General features: G+C 36.8%; 1 protein-coding gene across 4 annotated transcripts; it reads left to right on the top strand.

Moving 5' to 3' along the window:
• Positions 1-443: 443 nt before the first annotated feature.
• On the top strand, positions 444-4,530 carry LOC147485503 (disease resistance protein At4g27190-like). Of its 4 annotated transcripts, XM_086573278.1 has the most exons (3): positions 444-3,291; positions 3,398-3,440; positions 3,583-4,530. In XM_086573278.1, exons 1-2 carry the CDS (start codon positions 547-549, stop codon positions 3,407-3,409), a joined length of 2,757 nt encoding a protein of 918 aa, XP_086429404.1. In that variant the 5' UTR covers positions 444-546; the 3' UTR covers positions 3,410-3,440; positions 3,583-4,530. The 4 variants fall into 4 exon arrangements, with proteins under 4 accessions (XP_086429404.1, XP_086429403.1, XP_086429405.1 ...); XM_086573277.1 differs by having other exon boundaries at positions 3,398-4,530; XM_086573279.1 differs by lacking the exon at positions 3,398-3,440 and having other exon boundaries at positions 447-2,078.
• Positions 4,531-20,254: the final 15,724 nt, after the last annotated feature.

Here is a 20,254-nt window from a genome sequence, read left to right as displayed (position 1 = left end):
CAGGCTAGGAGATGAAGCATAGAAGTTAACTAGTTAAAAGGACGAAAAGATTAAGGGTGGATATTACATTGGGTTTAACAAAAAAAAAATAATAATAATAATTGAAGTTCTTGGGTTGCACTGATTTATGCATTGGCAGTGAACCAATCACAAAAAAAAAATGTTTGTGAACCAAGCATGCAAACAGTGGCAGAGCCATAGGGACCCAGGGTAAAAGAGAAAAAGTAAAAAAGAGAGGGGTGAAGCAGAATAAGAGAAGAGAGAGAGAAAATAATAATTAAAAGGCGGTTTCAGCTTCGCGGCATATCTGAAATTTAAATGCGGGTATTCATTCTTGCTACTTTACTTTCTTTTTCACTTTTTTTTTTTCTTTTCACTTTGATGAGTACAAGCCAATATCCAAACATAGCATTCGTTTATAAAAGAGCTCTCTCGGCAAATATGTGTATCTCATCAAGCAAACAACTAATAACCTCTTCCTTTCCAAACATCTTCCACTTCATCATTTTATCATTTTGTAGTTTTTAATCACACCAGGTAACTACAATGGAGGCCGGCAGTGCCGTTGCTGGAGGACTAACCGCGCCTGTTATTACTCATGGTGAACGTGAGCTTAATTATATTATCCGTTTCGAAAGAAATATCAAAAACCTCGGTGACAATATTGATGCACTAGAAGCAAATCGAAGAGATGTTCGGTCCTGGGTCGATGCAGCTCGGAATAATAACCATTTAATAAGGAAGACTGTCGAGACATGGCTGGAACAGGCAGATCGTTTATTTGAAGAAGCAACACAGCTAAAAAGTGAAGCAGGAGATATTAATAGCTGGTGGAAAGGGTGGGTTACTTGCTCTCGTTTCTGTCTTGGTAGAAAAGCAGCAAAGAAAAATGTTGATGTCCAGAAACACTTGGGAGAGGGGTCTAAGTTTGGTGAAAATAATGTGTCCGACCCTAGGCCTGTTCAAAGCTATGAACCCGAGCCTGTTGGTGATTTTAAAACTTTTGCATCAAGGGCGAAGACTGAATTTCAAGTCATCGCGGCATTGAAAAATGATAAAATCAGCTTAGTCGGGATATTTGGGATGCCGGGAGTTGGCAAGACCATGTTGATGCAAGCAATAATGGCACAAGTGAAAAAGGAGAAACTCTTTGATGAGTTTGCGAGTGTTGTCGTGTCTCAGAAGCCCGACTTGGAAAAGATCCAAGATGCTATTGCAGAGAAATTGGACCTGAAATTGAAAGGAGAATTGCTTTCTACAAGAGTAGCAGAACTGCGGGAGAGACTTAATCAAGAAAGAAAGACTCTTTTGTGCTTAGATGATGTATGGGAGCCAATGGGGTTAGTTGAAGTAGGCATTCCTTACAAAAATGCGGGAAATCGCTGCAAGGTCATTTTCACAACAAGGATCCAAGGCGTGTGTGAAAGTATGGAAATGGATGAAAAGATTGAAGTTGAAGTCTTATCGGAAGTAGACTCATGGAATCTATTTCGAAGTAAAGCTGGTGGTGTTGTCGATCTTTTCAAAACAGTTGCTGGAAACATTGTGAAGGAATGTAAAGGTTTACCCTTGGCAATCGTTACCTTGGGTTTGGCTTTGAGAAACAAGGACGATATTGCTGTTTGGGACGATACACTAGCACGACTAAAGAAGTCAATCTCTGAAGAGATGGAGCCTGTCAATGCTTCCATAAGATTGAGCTACAACTTTCTGCAAGACGAGACAACCAAAATGTGCTTCTTATTTTGTTGTATGTTTCCAGAAGACTTTCAGATCCCAACTGATGTGCTGTTTGGTTACATGATGGGAGAAAAGCTGATTAGAGATGTAGACACTTTCGAGGAAGGAAGGAACAGATTGCAGGCCACAGTTGAGAAGCTTACATCTGCAGGTTTGTTGTTGAAAGGCGACTATGGAGGCATTATGATGCATGATGTCATCCGCGATGTGGCAGTATCAATTGCAAAATGTAAAGAAAGAAATGAATTCATTGTTAAAGCTAAAATGAGTTTGGACGAGTTGCCAGATATGGAGTTGGAAAAATGCAAGCGATTATCATTGATGAATACAGAAATCAGGTATCATCTCCCCTCTCAGATTAAAGCTCCAAACCTCTTAACCTTATCTTTGAATAGTTTCAATGATTTAGATGAAATTCCTTCCAATTTTTTTCAAGAAATGACAAACCTTTTGACTCTAGATCTAAGTAACACCAAGATTAGATCACTTCCAACATCACTCTCAAGCCTTACAAACCTCCGTACGCTTCGTATGAATGAGTGTTATAACCTGAAGAATATATCCCCAGTTGTAAAACTTAACCGCCTTGAAATACTTTGTCTTAATGAATCTGGAATTGAAAATTTTCCCGAAGAGATGGGTAGGCTAACTAGTCTGAAGTCGATGAACTTTTTTAAGTCGAACTTTTTTAGGACAACCCAGCCTTATACAACCATCTCACCGAAAGTTATATCAAGGCTGTTTCGGTTAGAAGAATTCTCTGGTCATATAGAAAATCTCGAATTCTCTTCAGAAAAGGATGCTAGTCCATGGAAAAAGATGACAAGATTTAAAATTTTGCTGGGAAAACATGATATTCCAGGCTACTGGTACCTGATGGAAAGGATGGAATCTCGGAGAAGTTTGTTCCTTGCACTCTCATCAATTTCAATTTCAATTTTACATTTAATCCAAGTGTTGTTACCGAAAACAATCTTATTGTATTTAAATTGTGAGGGGATTGAAAATGTGCTACAGCTTGATAAAGAGGTGTCATTCCCTAACTTAAGGAAGTTAGTAGTAGTAGACGATGTGGGAAGTAGTAGATGTTACTTGCCACCTTCTCCAATTTTCCATAATTTAACAGATTTGGATATTGAAGATTGCCATAAGTTGAAGCACCTCTTCCCATTCAGAGTATTTCAACATCTTTCCAAGTTGGAAGTGATGTATGTGGCAAGGTGCTCAGCTTTGGAGATACTGTTTCCCAATGACAGTGATATGGAGAGTGGAGATATAGAGAAAGACAAGGCCAGTCACCCTCTTTTGAAGGAATTCGGTCTTTTCCATTTACCAAAACTGTCAAGTTTCAGTGGAAGCGATTCACTTGTTGTTGATTGGCCCTCCGCAAAATCCCTAATTGTGCTTCAATGCCCGAATTTGAAGAGACTACCCCTGGGTACTCACAGTGCACCCAAACTTGAAAAATTTTATATTACGGACCAGGAGTGGTTCAATAAGCTGGAGTGGGACGACCAAAGAATCAAGGCCGATTTGCAAACCCTTTTGGAGGTGAAGTGCTAAAACTTGTTTTCTTTATTTATGTTTCATCCACCTCAATTTTATTTTTGACACAAAATATTTTTCTTTTCAACTCATACAAGATGACTTTTTATAGGTAAAGTTATAGGTAAAGAAGTAAAGAAGTTTGCAAGCGGGTTGTAAGCTTTTTTGACTGAGTTCGCGATAGATGCAAACTGTCTACGTATCAAGTTCTTGGGTGCAACTTCAATCAAGTCAGATATAATTCCTCTTTCTCTTTTATAGTTGAAGTTTTCCTCTTTCCTTTTTCTCATGTGTCAGGTCAGTTCTCTCTCACGGGGGAATTGAATGAGCTTTGATGGTGAGTTATGGGGGCTCATTGATGAGCGCTTCTGGAGTTGCGGCTTTGAAGGATGCAACTGTGATTGAGCATTTCTTGCCGACCCGACCTACGATACAAGAACATGACTCATAGGGGATCGGTTCGAAGTGTGACGAAGCGATGAGAGATCGTCTGGCTCGTGCGGGACACGTGAATAATAATATGCCTGAGTATATTAGTACCTCGCAGGGGCAATGAAACAACTAATGGAGGCAGTGAGGCAATCTATTATAGAATAGATTACAAAGAAGTGACAGAAGTTTCCAAAGAAGTGAGAGAAGATTCCAATGAGGCAGCAGATGCAGATTCCACCAGCCCTCAACAAATTTAATCATCTACTTCATGCAAGTTTGATTTACTTTTTCTAGACTTATACTTTGACCCAGCAGGGGAAATGTTTGCCAAACTCAAACTTGAAATATTGTCCCGGTCGTGTTCTGCCTATGGCCAAATGGCAAAGAATTTACATAGCAACTTATTAAAAATAAGAGGATGATGTCCTGGTCACTTGGTGGAATAATTATAATTTTCTTTATTTCAGATAATTTATCCGAACGTCCGGAGGTCTCTTGGGGTGGGGGAAAAAAATTTCTGACTTGGTTTTCCACTGAAATAAATTCAAATCTTCCTCTTCTCAGCTAAAATCTTCATATTACCAACTCCAATTTCATCTTTCCCATTCAAATTTCATCTTCTCTATGTCCTTCCTTCTTCCAGATTTTGGCTGCTTCTGGTCTTCTTTCTCGGCATTCCCGTCGCTAGCAGTATGCCAGTATTCTAGTAGTACTGATTGGAGTGGCTCAAAAGTTTGTCTAAGGTGAATAATTGGATATATATTCTTGTGTATTGTTTCTGTCAATAAAACAAAATGGTAATTGGGTTCTTTGTGATTCTATTCTATTTAATGAAATTCATTGTAGTAATACTAGTAATAAGTGTTATGTCCATAACATTTACAATTCAAATATTTTTGGTCGACGCCATCGCAAGCAAAAAGTGGCTTTAAAATATTAGCAATTCTAGAGTGCGATGCACCGGTGTGATGGATTTAGGACTCTTGATTCAAGACTTTGTGGGGGCAGTACACACACCTTTTGCTGATAGAAGAGCCCAGATTCGAGAGTACAGGTACAACATACGTACTCTAGATTTTGCATTAAAATATTTTTGAGAAATGAAAAGAACAAGAAACCAAAGAAAGGTTTGCTGGCGATGCTTTTCTAAGGGTAAATTTGATATCCAAGCAGTAGATTCTTTTATCTTGATTTTCTGAGTCAAGAATAGCTGCATAAGCCTTTGCTCCACGATGAATTGAGCTAGATGCTCAAGCATGAAGTACATTGTTGCATGACATTACCAAAAACAAATGTGCTATTTATGAACTTTTGACCTTGGTCCAGATGATCTCGGATCTAGTCCATACACCTGAAGTGATCAGCTTGCTGGGCACGGCTTGTGCAACTTGGACATCCTTCCTTGGTATTCCCAGACCCATCTTCAACATATGGCTTGTTGTCTTTCATCTGATCAGATTTCACGCCAATAAAGCCACCAAACTAGTTGGAAGAGAGAGAGGGAGATTGTGATGTGCTTTTCTCACCATGATCGCGTGTTCATGTTCTTGGCCTGTATTACCTCTAATCTGTTGAAGGGAAGACATTGTGATTGAACTTCGAATACTAAAAGTCTAAAACAATTTGAGAGGACCTAATAAACCAGGACTCCAATTCTCCAAATTATTGTTGATACTTTTAAGTAGGCTAAAAAATTGAGCAACCATTAACCGATTAACGTGTCTAAGGTGTGTGATTCAGTGATTGTACCTTTGTATGTGTTAACATTTTAGCTGCAACGTCTGACTCAGTTGCTACCCATTCCCCAAGGCGGTTGCCCGCTTAGGCTATGATTGCTACCCAAGGCACAAACTTGGAGTGTGTTGGTTTGGAAGCCTAAACCGAGTTGGGCCCAAAATTCAAGTTTGTTTTTTTTGGTTAACAAGTTAACAACCCGAAATTTAAGTTCGATAACTCAAGTTTGTATAAAACATTTTGGTGGTTCTGCCACTACTACTCGAGATTTAAGTATTAATTACGGGTTAATTACAGTCTCAAATAAGAGTTTTTTCTTTTCTTTTTTTAATAATGACTTTGTGATTTTTCTCTTACCGCAAGTGTTAACAGGGCCAGATCTTAGATGATATGGTACTGCTAATACTCTGAAATGTTCAGAGCATTGCAGTAAAACAAGAAAAGAAACAGTCTGGTGAAGGCACTTTGATGGCTTTGACATGATATTCCCTAACACTAATACATGATGACTTTGAGATGTCCCGACTTTTACCTTAAAAGCGCATTATAGTAAATTTCAGACGAGTTTCTTTAGTTTCTCGTTATTTTATTTCAGCTTTTAAAAGAAAAAATCACAGTAATAATTCATGGCAAATATCTATGACCCAGGTATTCAGAATACCTTTCCAATATTGAGTAGGCAATTTAAGATCTCCTTATTTACTTAATTTAGAAACACCTCCCTCACTAAATTTAGAATAATCCCCACTTTTATTAACAAAGTCCATTTTTTATTAATAATTTAGAAACACTTCTCTAATGTCATTTAAATTAAATAATTGCCCCCATTTCCCACATTGAAATTAAAACAAATCCTATTTTATTATTGATAATTTAAAAGAACCTCCCTAATATCACTTAAATAACATAATTATCTCCCATTTTATTTTTTTAAAATAAATAGATGAGTCTCTTCTATATAATTACAACTAGATTTTTGGACCCGTTCAACGAACGGTTCTATATAATTTTTTTTTCATTATATTATTATGTATCAAAAATCTTACTTCCAAACTATATTGAAATTCAGACAATAAATTAATTAATCAAAGTTCCCAACGCCAATAATTTCTTAGATTAAAAGACTGTTTTTTTTTGTATCAATGGGCCTTTAGATTTCATACCCGTTCACTGAACAAATGCCCTTAAATAAAATGATTTTTGTTGTAAGAAAATTTGCAATAATTTTTAATTAAACATAGCGTGTATTTAAAAGAAGTTAAAGAACAAAATTTTAAACAATTTCACTTGTGTAAATTAGATTATCCTTATTTAGAATTCATTGAATTTTCGAAATACAATAGTCTTTCTTTAACAATCAACATTAATCGGCTTCAAATAAATAATCAGCCCGCCGTTGGCTGGGCTTGCTACACTTGACTTTATCATCTTCAGACCAATGAACCTCAACTTTGTGAATAAAAAGATCGATTTTAAAAGAATGTACTAATGTTCCTCAGCTTAGTGAACTTGATGTGTAATTGTGGTTAAATGTAGATGTAGTTTCGAATTGGAATCTACAAAAAATCTAAATGAACCTCAACTTTGTGAATAAAAAGATCGATTTTAAAAGAATGTACTAATATTTCTCAGCTTAGTGAACTTGACGTGTAATTGTGGTTAAATGTAGATGTAGTTTCGAATTGAAATCTACAAAAAATCTTAATTTAGTTGGTGACTTGGTGTAGAGGATAGTAATCATTATTTCAACAACTTTTCTACATATAGCATCCGCTAGCTTTCATATATGATTGGCTAGCTTTTATGTATTAGAAAATGTAATAATTAAGCAGATTGGGCCATGGACCAAAATATCGCCGATATATCCGATATATATCGGTATTTTGGTACACCGACATCGATATTTCCGACATATATCCACTGAATATAGAATTCTTTTTTTTCCGATATATATCGGAATTTCCGATATAAAGTTATATCGGCGCCGATATAATCGATATATCCGATATATATCGGTTGACTTTTTGACTATTTTTTAATATAAATCCGATATTTTCAATATATTTCCGATATATCCGATATTTTTTATATTTTAAATAGTTTGGACTGGTCACCAAAAAATAGATATATCCGATATATATCGATTTTTGGGTACACCGATATATTCATCGATATCGATATTTTGGGCCTTGGATTGGGCAAGCTAAGTAAGAACAATAAAACTTTTATTAAAGCAAAGAAATTGACTTCTAGTGTACATCCTCATTTGTATCCTAAGTGGTGCGTTGGAGTTAACTCAACAGGTTTCATATGATATTTACACATAATATATCATTCTTAACCTAGCTTTCTAAAGTTGGCACTTATCCAAACGATGTTTTCCTTCTCGATCTTGTATTGACTCCTCAAAAAGTCGATTATCTAAAGCAGATGCTCGTGATGGTGGTCTTTCATCATCTACTTCTATCCACTTCATTGAAGTGCTTGCACATCTTCTATTTCATTGAAGCTCTTTATCCTTTGAAGTTCTTACAATTTCGCTCTTGCAACATTGTGAACAACACACTATCATTTCCACTTTGCAAATAACATTAAACTTCAAGCACCAAAGTGTCTATATTGACATCATTGTCCATTACAGCCTGGGAACAACATAGAGCAACATAAATATATACAAAGAAAAAAAAATTGTAGTCTCCTTCCAACTTAAATCAATGATTCAGTCTAGAAAAAAAAATGAACTAACCATCTTTCACAACAAAATTCTTTTTGCAACCAATATGTTTTATCATATTACTTTATAAGAAAATTTAAAGAACTTAGACACACCTGAAACCATTCAAAAACAATTAAAAAACTATTTTGAATTAAAAACTGTTAGAATATGTTAGTATTAGAATATGTCCAATATGGAAAGTCCCACGTTTCTATAAGTGTGGACATCTATATCTAGTAGTTTCTATTATCATGTTTGAGGTTAGTATAAGTATGTAACTCTGGGAAGAGAACAACACTCTCTCAGACCCAAGAACTCTTTAACCCTAATCAATCTCTAGTCTTCTCTATTGTTCTTCTTCTTGGTTTCTCTAATATATCAATGTCACAACTCTCTTAGCATCACTACTAACATAGAATTTAATATGGTATCGGAGTAGGTTCAAATCAAAGTTTAGTGGTATGCTAGGAGATGAATCCCTCACTAAGAAAAAAAATCAAGTCTTTTTAAGTTTTTCAGTATAGTATTCAAGTCAAGTTTCAAGATTTCTCATAAGAAGAAGTTCTTATATCTCAATTCAAGTTTCAATCTTTCTCTGGAAGGATTTACTCTTCACCAGTACTGTTCACCGACACTATTCACCAGCACTGTTCATGGTATTGTTCATCGACATGTTTAAGTATTCTAAGTTCAAGAATCTCTCATCTCATTATTCTCTATGGTCGAAGTAAGTTTTTCAAGATTTTGCTGGTGTTTAAAGTTTGTTTGAAGAATGTTAGGAGAGAGATCCAAAGTTTCTCAGTATTGGTTTCTTAGTATTGTTTCGCTTTTGCAGTCTATGTCTTCCGCAATCTCTCTGTCTTAGTATTGATAAGAGGGGCACAACCTTTCTGTATCCCGGAGTCTCTGAAGTTAGTATTGGGCCGCGTGCAGCTTTCGATCTAAACCTTTGCTAGAACACCGCGCCAAATATTGTTTTCAGTATAGTTCGCTTTTCATCCAGAGAAAAGGGTGTGCACACGCTCAAGTATAGACTTGCCCAAGGCATGCACACGCCCATGCCATAAGGAGAAAAAAACAATTTGCTTAACCAACAATACTACTTTAAAGGCTTCCAATATCAAATATGCTCGCCGCGTATGGCCTTAGCCTCCACTCATCAGTTTCTGAGATTTTTGAAGTATCAAGCCTTTGGAAGGTAGTTTACACTCTCATCCAGGATTGGAGGGGCAGTATTGTTTGTATGATGTTATGGATGTTTGGGTTTCTAGCTTCCGCACAGTTGATATTGATGCCGTCTTCTGTCTCAGTTTCTAGAACATGATCAAGTTGTTTGTTTGAAGTATTATAAGGGCACACGACCTCTATCTTATGAGGAATTATTCTTTCCATCTTCCACTATTCAAGTAGTTCGTAGTCATAAAAAGACGCGACCCACCCTCCATCCTCTATAGTGAGTATTGTTTGATGCATGTTTTGTTAGAATTTTTTTTTTGTGTACTGGAGCATGAAGTATTATTTTTTGAAGTGGGCATTGGTTAGTTGTATAAGTTGGTATTTGGTTTTCTCAGTTTCAAGTTCAAGTCGGAATAGACAAGCCTTTGTATGTTTCACCTTAGCCTTGTATATTCCAACTTGAGAGGGAGAATAGGGAGATATGAAGACATTTAGTAGTATATGAAGGAAGGAGAATATGGAGATGTATGAGAAAGAGTACTCATGTCTCCATATTCCAGCATGCCTTGGAGATATGAAAACATTCAGTAGTATATGAGGGAAGGAGAATATGGAGACGTATGAGAAAGAGTACTCATGTCTCCATATTCCAGCATGCCTTGACAAACTCTTCATGACAAGGCATATCCACTATTCAGTCTTCAGTGTTTCAGGTAGCAATCAAGCCTAAACTGCAAGTATGTTTCAGGTAGCAGTCAAGCCTAAACTACAAATATGTTTTAGGTAGCAGTCACGCCTAAACTGCACGTATGTTTCAGGTAGCAGTCACGCCTAAACTGCACGACATTCCATTTCTAGGAGTACCTATAATAGTATTTTGTTGATATTAACAGTGATATTGATAGTAGCAACCAAGAAGCGCACATCAAATCAGTGTTATTGTTTTCAATTTATATTATGGCAGCCATAACAGCGAATAGAGTGAGTAGTAGCCAAGCAGCGCGCCACTAAACCGGTGTTATGGTTTCAATTTGTGACTATGGTACACCTTCAGTATTCAGGTTAGGTCATTGCCTATACCGACAGTTTCACCTCCAGAATGTCTCAACAGTTGTTCGAGTTCTTTAACTAAAGATAGTTCTATGCGAAAGGGAGAGCAGTATTCTTATCTTTTGTTCTTTGTAATCCAAGCTGTAATTTGCATAGTTTGCATAATTACAGCTTGAGGGGGAGTGTTAGAATATGTCAGTATTAGAATATGTCCAATATGGAAAGTCCCACGTTTCTATAAGTGTGGACATTCATATCTAGTAGTTTCTATTATCATGTTTGAGGTTAGTATAAGTATGTAACTTTGGGAAGAGAACAACACTCTCTCAGACCCAAGAACTCTCTAAACCTAATCAATCTCTAGTCTTCTCCATTGTTCTTCTTTTTGGTTTATCTAATATATTAATATCACAACTCTCCTAGCATCACCACTAACATAGAATTTAACAAAAACTAAAAAAGAAAGGAAAAAAATGTAAACACCTAAACAATTCATAAGCAATTAAAGTCTTGGTACTTGGGAGACTGTTACTAAATACATAATATGACATCACTTGAATCTACTCAGCCACCTTATAACTATTGTTTATATAAATTATTCTAAAAAATATATGCTCTATGCAGAGCTCTTAGATATAAATATTATATTGATTGCTCATTCAAATTTCTTGTAACTTGAAAACTCCACTCTCCATAAAAAGGAAAAACCCATCCCTGAAAAAACCATTCGACTTCTTTTGTTGTTGGAAAATAGAAGTTTTATGGAAGTCATGTGCGAATGCGCCCAATGATGCAATGATCATATTGAAGCTACTTGAATAGGAAGCATTGCCAATATATGAAAATAGATATGATAAACACCATTTTCAATGTAAAATTATACTTGTTGAGACATTCAGTTTCTGATTTCCCATTAATTATTATTTGAGATTAGTGCAATGCAGTTGCACCGAGTTTTTGATTTCCCGTTCATTATTCTTTGATGTTAGTTTCAATGCATTTGCATTTAGTTAGTTTTTATTTTTATTTTTTTTTCGTTAATTATTCTATAAGGTTAGTTCGATGCCAGTTTCCAATTTCCCGTTAATTATTCTTTGAGGTTAGTTCGATGCATTTGAATCAAGTTTCCGATTACTCGTTAATTATTCCTTAAGGTTAGTTCTTAGCATTTGAATATAGTTTTTGATTTCTCATTGATTATTCTTTGAGGTTAGTTCGATGGAGTTGCACCCAGTTTTCGATTCCCCGTTAATTATTGATTGAGGTTAGTTCGATGCATTTGCATCTAGTTTATGATTTTCCATTAATTCTTTAAGTTCAATGCATTTAATTACATCTATTTTCTGAATTCATATTAATTAGATAGTTCAATGCAATTGCATCCAGTTCCTGATTCTCGTTAATTATTTATATGAGGTTAGTTAACTCTGAAAAACATATAGTGCTCAATTTGTTCCAATAGCTAGAGATGCAAAGATCAGCACAAATATACCTAGAATCTAGTACATTAGTTGGTCGCTTGGTCAAACTCTCTCCAAGATTCATCCTATTGCGACAGAGAGACTTGAATTTGGGCTTCTTTCTCCGATCCTTGTTTGGTTTGCTTTTAGAATCTGAGTGATTCTTTAAAAAGAAAATTGCGCAAGGACTACATAAGGCTACGCCAAGGTATAAAGATTTAATGTATTGTCAATATAAAGGCTTAACTACAAAAGGCAAAGTCAAATGAAATCTAAGAGTTTTCTCAGTAAAGACTCTTCATTTCATTAGGTCTCCAATCGAGCAATTTTGAATCAATGAAAAACAATACAACAACAAATATCTCGCTTCAAGTTCTTTTAGATTTTTTTGGCACGAATTGTCCTTGATATTTTATTTTTTAATTGCTCACGTCTTATCTTGGTCACATGTTTTAGTTAAATTTCTTTTTCAATTAAAAGAAATTTATTACAAAAAAAGAATGGAAATTCAGTTTTGTAATTTTATGGACTGATTAATTGTCATTCAGCAAGAAACTTCAAACATATATACTCCTTTAAATTAGTACGTATACAACATATTATCAAAAATATAATCAACAAAGAATTTAGATAATTAGGCGACTATTAGGGACATGCATGACCATTCCCAGTGAGCGTTTGATCCATAGTTGATGTCTACAGTGGTATACCACACTTTACTTGTATTGTAAAAAATTGAGACTAAACAACAAAATGAAATGTCACAATATTGTTTTTGATACATGCGGAAGTGATGGAAAACAAAAAATATATTTTACATACCCACATAGTTTGTCAATATTTTTTGAAATGATACAACAGAAGATGTTTTTTCTGTCGTGATGTTATTAAGGAAATGAGCATTCCCAATGAAGGAAACCAAGATGACCCTAAGTTCATACACAACTTCACAACAGCTTAAGGCGAGCAGTATGCCTAGCGCCGTCCCACACTCCCCGCCTTATGATACCTAAAATCAACAAATCAACCTATCAGGAAAAAAATAACAATAATAAATAAAAGTAGAGCGATCTAATAATAACTCAACAATATACAATATTATGATAAGAAGTCCAAGAAATCCAATAATAAGTGCAATGTATTAGTAATCTAAGTAAGAAAAGGTTGCCTAAAAAGAATCTTATGTGCTACTTCTTACCAAAGGATTATCGACGTACTATGGGGTATCTCAACATGTCATTATATTAGATTAGAAACATTGGTGTTAAATTTGGAAATGTTATCTGCTTGACCTAAGAACAGTTTACGTAAACTCAAAACACACTAAAAGAACTACTCACGCCTAAACATCATGCATTAAGATTTCTTTGGTAATACCTCACAACATTTGCAGCACCAACCACAAATCATGTCTAGCAGTAGCTAGTAGGATATGGAAGGCATGGTGATTTCTTTGGCATGAACTTCCAATTTGACTATCTTCGTTGCCTTTCCATGAGATACTTGCAAAACAACATAGCTAAAATTTGAAGTTCTGGAAGTTAGCAGATGAAAAAACGAATGAAAAAAGGGGTTTGGTGTATATAACAAGGTCATCGAGCGTACAATAAGTACACAGATTATCACCTCCAACCCAACTACTGAATTTAGTATTCAAGTATGTAGTCTATTTAAGATGGAAAAAGAATTGGCAATGCTATTACAGATCCCTACTCCTTCGTAAGGTTTCACGTTTAGATAGTTATTGTCTTCAAGCAAGAGGCTGAAACATAGCTAACGCAATTTGTTGTTGGCTTAAAGACTATTAGAGCTTATCTCCAATTCGCTAAACCCATATGTTGAGACTTTGACAGAGACATCCATTAGAGAAACATATAGCACAAAGGTTAGAACCTAATATCAGCCAATCAAACATATACTTATCCAATTATTCCTCTAAAGAAGAAAAGTTGAATGAACAACTCAACCCATAGTGCCTCAAAAGCTTAGACTTTTTTTTCGTTCTTTATGCAGGTATTGATAAAATCCTTGAGTTGAATAAGACTTATTGAGTTGGATTACCTTAAACTATTAGGGCCTAAGGCAGCCTTGCCTAGTCTAAAGTGATTTGAAGAACAACACATACGTTTAGATGAGATAAGACACAAAATATTAAAGATTAGTCATTGTTAAAGAGATGAAGATGCTACCATTAATTTTGCAATCACAAAGATAGAAAATGAGCGAGTGTATATAGATTGATGTCTAGCAATTAATAATAATACAAAAATACCTCGAGATGTTGAGCAACTTCCATTGTTAAATTAACAATTGCAGCAGTTAGTCCTATTAATCCTCACTCTAAATAAAATGAGGAGGAGATTAATTAATAATAATAAGTCTAAGTTGTTATAGATCATTCATCAAAACCTTAATAGTCAGAATTCAATTACCTTGTTACATGAACAAAGAGAGAGAACAGAGTAAAGAGAGAGAACCACAAATAAAATTAAATGAAAAACTTTGGTTGGATTGTTTCTTACCATCTCCCAACAGATTAATCTTCATGGAGGGGATGGGGTCAAGCAACTATTTTGGTTTTTAGTCGTGAGGTTTTTGGGTTTAGGGCGTTTTTGCTCTCCATTTTGAGTTAGAGACTTGGAGCAACCCGTTTTTTCTTTCGCCAATTTTTTTCTCCACTTTCTGATGCATTGATAAGTGAAAAATAAAATAAAATAATTTGAATGTACGTTATATACATTAGTGTATTTCAAAACATGATAACACTCCTCTATTCATTCGATAAGGATAGGGTAATCCAATTCCTCTATTTCCAACGACTTGATGGTTGTAGTTATGAACAGAGAGAATTACTTGAGCTCTAAGTGACCCACAACTTAGACACTCCTAAACAAAATCAACATAGCACCGAAATCCCAATTCTTTATATGTTAGATCTAAAGGTTCCATTTTCTATTCATTTCTAAGAACTCAAATAAATCCTAAAAGTTCAATTCTATAAAAATTCAATCAATTCAAATGAAAAAAACACTTTAGTGAAGTTGGAGAATGTGAATATCTTGATTAAACATGTTGGTTTAATTACAAAACATAAATTTTAGAGAGAAAGAAGAAGACGCGTACCTTGATTTGGAACGGTAGTGAGAAATGCTCCAAATAGATACACATCAATATGTGTACTTGCTTTGCCAGTTCTAACAAGTTCTTGTGCAATATAGTTGAGAGTACCTGCATGGCGAGAAGTTTGAGGATCAACTCCATGATCACATAATTTAGCAAGGTCAAAGTCCCCTAACTTTGGGTTTGTTTCACCATCTAGTAGTATATTGCAAGTTTTTAGAGGCTTAAGTTAAAGTGTTCAAATTTCGATGACTGATGTGCAATTAAGTAATGGCAAAATTATTTAGTGATGCAAGTTCAAACCTGTCAACAAATGAAATCATGACAACTAAAAAAAAAAACCTTGTCAAAGAAGAGAAATCCCACAACAAAAAATGCAAAGTTGGAAAAATAAAAAACTTGTTTTTACCTCGCGATTCATGGAAGCAGTGTGTTCAATCCCTGCAAGTTATACGTGAATATTTAAGTCCACCATTATCAAGTTAATTATCAGTAGATTAATATTCACAGGATGGGAGAGCCAAAAAAATTACGGGTTTTGGGAAGAAGTACAGTGGGTTATTACTTATTAGTTAATGTTTTGTTTACCATGGATTCTTTGTAGGTTTTGTTTCCATTTTTCGACCCATGATTTCTCATGTGCGCAAAAGGAACCCCCAATACCTCCCTCCTACATGAGAATTGATAAAACATAATTAAAAACCATTCAATTATGAGAATTAAAATAAGTAGGAAGGCAACCACTGATTGAAAAGAAAAATACCAACATTTATAATAAGGATAAATTGTTACCTGAGTTGTGAATGTCGACAGTGCTGGCTATGTTACCGCTACTTGATCTATTGTTAGCTAGCTTAGTGAAACCCTCAAAGGTCATCGCGCAGCATAACTTGGGATCGTTAGGTAACCTTATTGCAATTATATAATCTTGTAGTTTAGAATGGTGCACTTGCTTGGTGGCAGGCATAAAGTCATCTTTGTAACTGAGACAGGGATATTATAATTATTGTCTAGATTTTCCAACACTTTTAAAGAAAGAAATAACATAATCAGAAATAAACCAAATTAAAAAGCTCAGATAAATGTATTTCAGGAATGGGCCTATCCAAGATTGAGTGATTTCTTCTTCGGATGAGGGCTGAAAGTCGGTGAGGCTGTTGACACTTTCTTTCAGGTATGTGGGTCTTTCCAGGATATCAATGTAGACTGTGCTGGGGCAAACCTCTTGTATCTTTGAGGCGAAGAAGCCCAGACTGTCTACATGTTTGTTATCTTCCCTGGGAATGTGCTCCAATGAATACGTTTTGAACGATCTGATGAGGTCATTGACGACCTGAGCGTACTTTGCCAGATTTGCTCCATTTGTGACATATTCTTTGGTGATCTGTTTGACGATTAGCTGGGAGTCACTATAAGCTTTAAGCTTTGGGACTTGTAGCTGCTGTGCCATGCGGAGGCCTGTGATCAATGCTTCTTATTCCGCTTCGTTGTTGGATGTTACGAAATCGATCTTGATTGATTTTTGTAGCTGGGTGCCTTCTGGTGATGTTAATGCAGCCCCCAGTTTACTGCCGTTATTGTTGCACGTTCTATCTACGTAGAGGTGCCATGTGTCTGGCTGGTTGATGGAGTGAAGTGATGGGCTCGGATTCCCATTTGGTGTCTTCAACGGGAAAGTCCGTAAGGAAATCAGCAATGACCTGTCCTTTGCAAGACGTTCTAGGAACGAACTCTATGTGGTGCTCTCCGAGCTCTTCAGCCCACTTGACCATTCTAGCAGTTTTGTTGCTGGAACTCAATACTTGCTTGATGGGTACATTGGTGATTACCTTAATGCTGTGAGATTGGAAGTAAGGTCGGAACTTCCGAGCTGAGTAGAGTAAAGAAAGCATCATTTTCTCCATCAGAAAGTAGTGTTTTTCTAAATCTACCAACATCTTGCTAGTGAAGTAGACTGGCTTTTCGACTCCTTCGTGTTCGCAAAAAAGAACTGAGCTGATTGCAAAGTCGGTTGTTGCAAGGTAAAGTCCCAGTGTTTTTCCTTTCTCTGGTTTGGACAGGACGGGCGGCGTTGATAAGTAAGCTTTCAAATCGGTGAAGGCTTTGTGGCACTCGTCTGTCCATGTGAATATTGCGCCTTTTTTGAGTATTTGCAGGAATGGTCTGCAATTGTCAGATGCTTGTGAGATAAATATGTTGAGTGTTGAAACCATGCCTGATAACTTGTGAATTTGTTGCTTTGTAGTTGGTGCTGGCATCTCAAGGAGAGCTCGTATTTGTTCTGGATTTGCTTCAATGCGCCTTTGTGAAATAAGGTAACCTAAGAATTTTCCCGAGGCTACTCCGAATACGCATTTTGCTGGGTTGAGCTTCATCTTGTTTTGGCAAAGTCGTTTAAAGGCTTCTTGCAGGTGGGATATGTGATCGCCCGCCTTTTCGCTTTTGACCACCATGTCGTCTATATAGACCTCCATAGTGTCCCTTAGCAAGTCTTTGAACATTTTGGTGACCAGTCTTTGGTAGGTCCCACCGGCGTTCTTCAAGCCGAATGGTAGGACGTTATAACAGAACGTTCCTTGCTCGGTTACGAAAGATGTCTTTTCCTAGTCTTCTTCTGCAAGTGGTATTTGGTTGCATCCACTGTATGCATCCATAAATGATAACAGCTCGTGGCCGCACGTTTGATCTACCAGTATATCAATCCTTGGTAGGGGGAAGCTGTCTTTTGGGTAGTGCTTGTTGACGTTGGTGAAGTCTATGCAAAGTCGTACCTGACCATTCTTCTTTGAAACAGCCATAATGTTGGCTAGTCAGGTTGGGTACTCGACTTCTCTGATAAATCCAACATTCTTGAGCTTTTCTATCTCTTCATTGATGGCTTTTTGAAATTTTAGTCCTAGTTTCCTAGATCGTTGTTTGACAGGCTTGACAGTTGGATCTACATTTAACTTGTGGCAAGCGACTTGAGGGTCGATTCCTGGCATATCGATATACGACCAAGCAAAAACATCTTTATTGAGAGATAGAAATTTGACAAGTTGCTCCTTGAGCTTGGGGTCTAAATCAGCCCCTACATAAACAAACTTTGGGTCTTCATTTGAGCCCAGATTGACTTTTTCTCTTCGTTCTATTTGAGCTTGTTTCCCTTTGAGCTTGTCTGCTGTAGTTGTTGTAGGGTTGGACGTTTGAGGATCTTGCTTTTTTGGGATGTCTTTGTCTTCGAAGACTTAAGGCTTGGGTGAGGTCGTTGTGTTGACGTGATTGCACCAGTGAGCTTCTAGTTGGTTGCTTCTGAGCTCCATGATACCTCGGGGACCGAGAAATTGCAGGACCTGGTGTAGGGTTGATGAAATTGCTTGGATCTTGTGAATCCATCGGCATCCAGAATGGTAGTGTAGGACGACTTGATATCGATCACACTGAATCATGTTGAGGTTTTGACCATGTCTTCCTTTTCTCCAATGGAAACTGGCAGGATGACATCTCCAATGGCATCTGTGCGATCTCCGTTGAACCCATAGAGCAGTGCATTTGATTTTATTATCACCGAGTCTGGCAGGTGCATGTCCTTGTAAGTTTGATAGAAAAGTATGTTGCACAAGCTGCCTGGATCGATGAGGACTCTTTTGACTGTCCACTCGTTGATTTTGACGTGCACTACCAGGGAATCATTGTGGGGTAGGCACACCTTGTCTAGATCCTCTTCGGTGAATGCAATTAATGTTGTTGTTTGAGGGTTGGTGGGATTGATCACTTCAACTTTGTGTGAGAAGTGGTAAATTTCTTGAAGCGCTCCTACTCTTCTGCGCTTCTCCCGACCCGAGGTTTTGTTGTTTGAGGTGTCTGTGATACAGGTCGTCTAGGGTCTCTGGCTTGTTGCGCATGAGGGACCCTACTAGGTCGGAGTCGTCTAAGAGGGCGTTTGTGAACACAGAAGTTGCAAAGCTGTCTTTGAGTCCTGCTTCCAGAGAGAGGAGGTCCTTCTTAAAACGTCCTAGGAACGCACGGATTGTCTCGCCATGCGCTTGTCTTAGCTGGAACAACTAGTCTAGGTTGGCTTGTTTCTTCCTATTGTGGACGAATTTTGCCGCGAATGTTTCGGCCAGCTTGTTGAAGTTGCTGATGGAATCAGGAGGGAGTGTGTAGAACCAATCTATGGCTCCGTCCTTCAGGCTGGCTAGAAAGAGTTTGCACTTAAGGTAGTTGTATTTTGGCTACCAGATAGTGCAAGAGAGTCGGCTGAAACGAGCTACGTGGTTGGCTGGACACGAAGCCATCCGCCATACAAGGAACGTTGGTTGGATGAACTCGGGCTTAATCGACAGGACTGATTTCTATTGTGAATGGTGACTCCTTATACATCTGGAGTATTTTCTGGGCGATCTGGAGTGCGTTATCCTTCTCATTTGCCTTCTCCAGTCTTTGTACGAAGTCTTCCAGCCTTTGATTGGTGGTGTTGGTGAGGGCTGTGACGGCCTTGTTCTCCACTGCGTCTGGAGGGTCGTTGTTGGTGTTGGAGGTGGTGTGCTTGCGCATTGTTTGGTTCTCTTGTTGAATTACTATGAACGACTCCTGTAGCGTCTTCATCTAATCTGTTAATGCTTGTAATTGTGCTCCATGGTGGCTTGTTTGTGACCAGTTTCGTGGGCTTGAGAAAATAGTATGTGTATTTTTTCAAGAGAACGAACTGGCAGGCGGCGCCAATGTAGATGTTAATGTTGACTGGACCATAGTACAAAATATCAGGATATGGGTATTTATCGATATTCAATTTCTGGATATGTATCGTGGATATATCCCCTTCTTTGGGGATATTTAACATTGTTTCACATGCAAATATCGTGGATATATCCAAAATATCGAAAAATATCGTGGATATTGTGGATATTTCTTGATATATCATGATACATTATTTATATTTATTTGAAATATAATGGTAAATATTAAATAAAATTATTATATACACAAAATATCGCAAAATATCCCCAAATATCCCCAAATATTACAAATATCACAAATATCATTGAAATATCACCGATATTTACAGTCGTATATATCTCTGAACATATCGTGATATTTATATATTTTTTTCTGAAATATGGATAGATATCCCCAAATATCAGGATATATCGGGATATTTTGTACTATGGACTAGACTACGACCTGATGATCTGGGTGATAGGAAATGACTGCACTCTTCTTGGGATAAGAGTTGCCTACGTATCAAGTCTCTCGGGGTAAACTTGAATCAAGTCTTATGTAGTTCATCTCTCTCTATTTA

The sequence above is a fragment of the Coptis chinensis genome, chromosome 7, assembly GCF_015680905.1.
Source record: "Coptis chinensis isolate HL-2020 chromosome 7, ASM1568090v1, whole genome shotgun sequence".
Classification (NCBI taxonomy): Eukaryota; Viridiplantae; Streptophyta; class Magnoliopsida; order Ranunculales; family Ranunculaceae; genus Coptis; species Coptis chinensis.
The sequence above is the reverse complement of the archived record's forward strand: the minus strand, read 5'-3'. Positions and strand labels throughout refer to the sequence as shown.